At 54.8% G+C, this 4,105-nt stretch overlaps 1 protein-coding gene across 1 annotated transcript; it reads left to right on the plus strand.

Annotated features, from left to right (window-relative positions):
- Positions 1 to 1,745: 1,745 nt before the first annotated feature.
- On the plus strand, positions 1,746 to 2,496 carry LOC135313625 (basic helix-loop-helix transcription factor scleraxis-like). Its single transcript, XM_064453235.1, has 2 exons — positions 1,746 to 2,168; positions 2,446 to 2,496. The coding sequence occupies exons 1-2, from the start codon at positions 1,746 to 1,748 to the stop codon at positions 2,494 to 2,496; spliced, it is 474 nt and encodes a 157-aa protein (XP_064309305.1).
- Positions 2,497 to 4,105: the final 1,609 nt, after the last annotated feature.

Here is a 4,105-nt window from a genome sequence, read left to right on the forward strand (position 1 = left end):
AATCAGTTATCTGCACTGCCCAGCTACTAGAACATACCAAGGGTGAAATCCTGCCTCCATTGAAGTCAATGGTAGTTTTGCCATTGACTTCAACCGAGCTAGAACTTCACTCCAGAAATATTGTATGTGACTAAACGGGAGAAGCCTGCAGGGAAGACAGTGCAGGCTTACCTGGGAACTTCATTTCTCAGGAAACTAACAGCAGCACTTCTAAGTATTGAAATTCAACGTCAGAATTTTCTAGTTCATTTACTTTTTAAAAGGTTAAGCAGACAGACGATAGAGCTTTTAACATTATGGAAGTATGACACAGTTATATTCACATCCTCTAGGGAAAACTATCACTTGCATGATTTTGAGCACAGCTTTCCCCAGCATCTGATGAAGAAGGGCCACATCCTGCTCCGCACCCCAAAGGAACTCCTTTGGATCAATGGCATGGCACGCATCTGCCCACGCAGCCTCATCGTTCTGCAGCCTTCGCTATCAAAGTACCTCAACCTGGAGCTAAGTTTATTGCATCAATATGTCATTAAGGAAATCACAAAAATCTCAAAAACATCATCCGATGGGGAATCAAAAACTTTTCCTCCTCTCTCTCCCAAGTAATATAAATAGAAATCACAATAAAGGCATTTTGCTGATTAATACGCCAAGCTGTGGTACAGTTGCGATCGGCTGACAAACGGAGCTGCCTGTCCACTTTTGCCTACGACCTCTGCCCAAAGGGAAGGTGCAACGAACGCAAGCCGGCACTTTGCCACTCCAGCAGACGAACGAGGTGCGTAGATGTGGCCCTGCCTGTCGGTACCGGCTGTATTTTGAGCGGGCATGACTCCCAGCCAAGTATGTCAAAGCAGCTGTCTGTCCTAAGCGTGTGCACCCGTGATTGAAGAGACACGACTCTGCTAATCCAGCCCTGATTTGGGAAGAAGGATTAATATTTAGACACCACCACCACCACCACCACAAATAAGCCTCTGGGACCGTAAAGGAACCAGTCAGTCAAGGCTGCTTAATCAGGTAGAGATGATTCATTTGAGAAAACCTGCACCGTGACCTTTCCTGAGTTTCTGAGCACGGACAGGCTGTCAAATTTTTATGGAGAAAAGAGGTGTAATCAACTAGTGCTTACGATGACCTTTTAATAAGTAAATGGTTGAGGTAGGCACACATTCTGGACAGAATAAGAAATTGGATTTGGATGCACGTCTAGTGTTCGCTGGGGAAGGCGATGAAATCTGCCCCCGCGCGTTCTCGTAGCCCACGCCGGCTAAGATACGTATCGGCGGATAGTCCGGCTCGGCGATGCCGTGATCTGCAGAGCCGGTCCAGCGCCCGGCATCGGCGATTTGGTAAAATCCGCCGATGTTTGTACACCCTGCGAAGAGACGAGGGCCGCGGCGGGGACACCCCGCCGGCGGGAGGTGCGAGACCCCGCCTGGCGAGGCTCCCGCTGCGGACGAGGCCCCCGGGGCCCGCAGGACCCGCCCGCCGTCCCCCCGCCCCGGCAGCGGAGGCGGAGGCGGCGGGGAGGGGGGTGTCGGCGGTAGCCGGTGCGGGGCCGGGCCCAGGGCCCCTCGCCGCCGCGGCGACAGGTGGCGGCGGCGGCCCCCGGCTAAAAGCAGCGCCCGCCCCAAGCACGACCCGCCGGGACACGGGGCCGCGGCGGGCGCCGAGGGCAGGGGCGACGCGGCACCTGCCGCCCATAAAAGTCATGGGGCGGCGGGGCGGCGGCGGGCGCCATGAAGGGCGGCGGGGCGGCGGCGGCGGCGGCGGGGGGGGCCCAGCGGCGGGCGGCGGCGGGCGGCGGGCGGCGGCGGGCGCGGGGGGGCGGCGGCGGCGGCGGCCGGCGAGCGGCGGCCAACGCCCGCGAACGGGACCGGACGCACAGCGTCAACACGGCCTTCGGCGCCCTCCGCCGGCTCATCCCCACCCGGCCGGCCGACCGCCGCCTCTCCAAGGTGGAGACGCTGCGCCTGGCCGCCAGCTACATCTCGCACCTGGCCAACGTGCTGCTGCTGCACCGGCGGCAGGCGGAGGGCTCGCCCGCTGCCCAGCCCGGCCCGCAGCCCGGCCCCCGCCCCTGCCCGCCGCCCGGCCCGCAGCCCGCTGCCGCCGCGCCCCGGCCCATCTGCACCTTCTGCCTCAGCGACCAGCGGAAGCGGGTAAGGGCCGGCTCCCCAACATCCGTTCAGGCTGGACGGGGCTCTGGGCAACCTGGCCTAGTTGGGGATGTCCCCGCTCACTGCGGGGGGGTTGGACTGGATGGCCTCTAGAGGTCCCTTCCAACCCAAACCATTCGATGATACCATGATCCCTCTTCACCGAGGGCGGTTAGTGGTCTCCAACATGGGTTTGGGGTTGTCCAAACCCCAAATCCCAACCAAGGGTTAAGGGGAATCCTTGCTATCTCCTGACCTGTGTTTTTTATCCCCCGTACAGCACAGAGAAGGAGAGAAGCCGCCGTCTGGTCCAGCCTTAAGTGGACGCTGAATCAGCTGAGCATCTAGCACAAACCTTGCCCTGGCTGTACAACCGCTCCGGGTAACGTCGCCACACTCGAGCTATATGTTTACATTTAAATAACGCAGTGCTAAAAGAGTTATTTTTTAAGCCTTGGCACTTTGTTTGACTTTGTGACAGGTTTATTCAGGGCATTTTGCAAATGAAATCGAACTCTGTTGAGACAGTTGCACCTGGTGCGGCAGCTATTTTAGTGCGGGAAATGTTAGACCTAAGCAGCCAAGCCCTGACCCTGATGTCTCCTAAACCTGTGTCACATGATGAAACTTGAACTTCCAAACACGCAGTGTCTCCTGTCAGGGGAAGCTGTCACAAACACGTCGTGCTGTACGCCTTCGGCCCGGCTTGGGCTGCACGCAGCGCTGCCGCCCACTCCTCCAGCTGCACCCTAATTCTTGGGGTGGGGGGCTGATACCGACAGCTGACACGCTCGAGTGGTTTGAAGGATGCTGGAAGATTATTTTAAGGTGTTCACAGAAAGTCGGGAAACTTCCAGTGATGGCACCACCATTCGCTGCGCACAGAGGCACGTCGGCATGGGACGGAGCCGGGACGGGAGAGGAAAGTGGAGGAGTCCTGCGTAAGCGATGCTCTTTTCTCATGAACGGTGCAAGTCGTGCCAGTCCTTTAAATAGCACGGGATATTCCTAAACCTGTCTGGCAAGCATGGGGTAGGGGGGGTTTCCCAAGGGCTCTCTAAATTTACCCGTCACCCAGGTCATTCCCAAATTGCGCCTGTACATCACCGACGTCGCTCATCTCCCCTCAGTTTAACTTGTATGCACTTTTTTTTTTTGAAGTAAGTCTAAAATGCAAATATGCGTGTTACGTTTTCAGTTTTGGACATGAATGAAGCACCAGGATAAAATCTTAAACCCCAGGAATGGCGGGGTTTAAAAAAATATATAGCTAGTTTAATTTAGCGGTTTTTTATAGTTATTTATAATACATTTAGTTAGACCTTAATTAATCTTTAACTTGTTACTTTGGGAGGCACTCTGTATTCTTTAAAAGCTTGGTAACCGTACCACTCCAAGACGCGCCGCAAAGAGCGCTTGCCTCTTTCTTCCCTCCCCTGATGCCATCTGTTCCGTTCGCGCGGCCAGCCTTGCTGCCTCAGCCAAACGTGAGGGCTGAAGACGCAGCGCTGCGTTGCTCACTTCACTTTCTGTATAGAATTCTGTCTTCTTCCCCTAAATGAGTGCAAAGCAAAATCTGGCATTTATGATGAAGAACTTGGCAAGAGCAAGGTCTCGGTATACTGCTCACGCAACTTCACATTTTTAGTTTTCCTTCTCCCCCCCCAACACGCACTGACCACCTTTCCTCTATCACGATGAGGAAAACACTGCTGTGCCTACAGAACCTGCCAGAAGCTTCTCCTTTAAAACCCTAATCAAGAAAAACACCGACGCAAGGTTCCAGCGATTCCACATCACGTCGGTCTATTCACTTACTAAAAGCTACATGCTGTATCTTCCTGGATTGAGAAGAGGTTTTTTGTTTTTCAAAGGTTTCTATCCTTAATTTTTTTTAATAGGGGACTCCAAATTGGTGCCAGATTATGACCTTTGTTCTG

Source organism: Phalacrocorax carbo, chromosome 5, assembly GCF_963921805.1.
Source record: "Phalacrocorax carbo chromosome 5, bPhaCar2.1, whole genome shotgun sequence".
Taxonomy (NCBI): domain Eukaryota; kingdom Metazoa; phylum Chordata; class Aves; order Suliformes; family Phalacrocoracidae; genus Phalacrocorax; species Phalacrocorax carbo.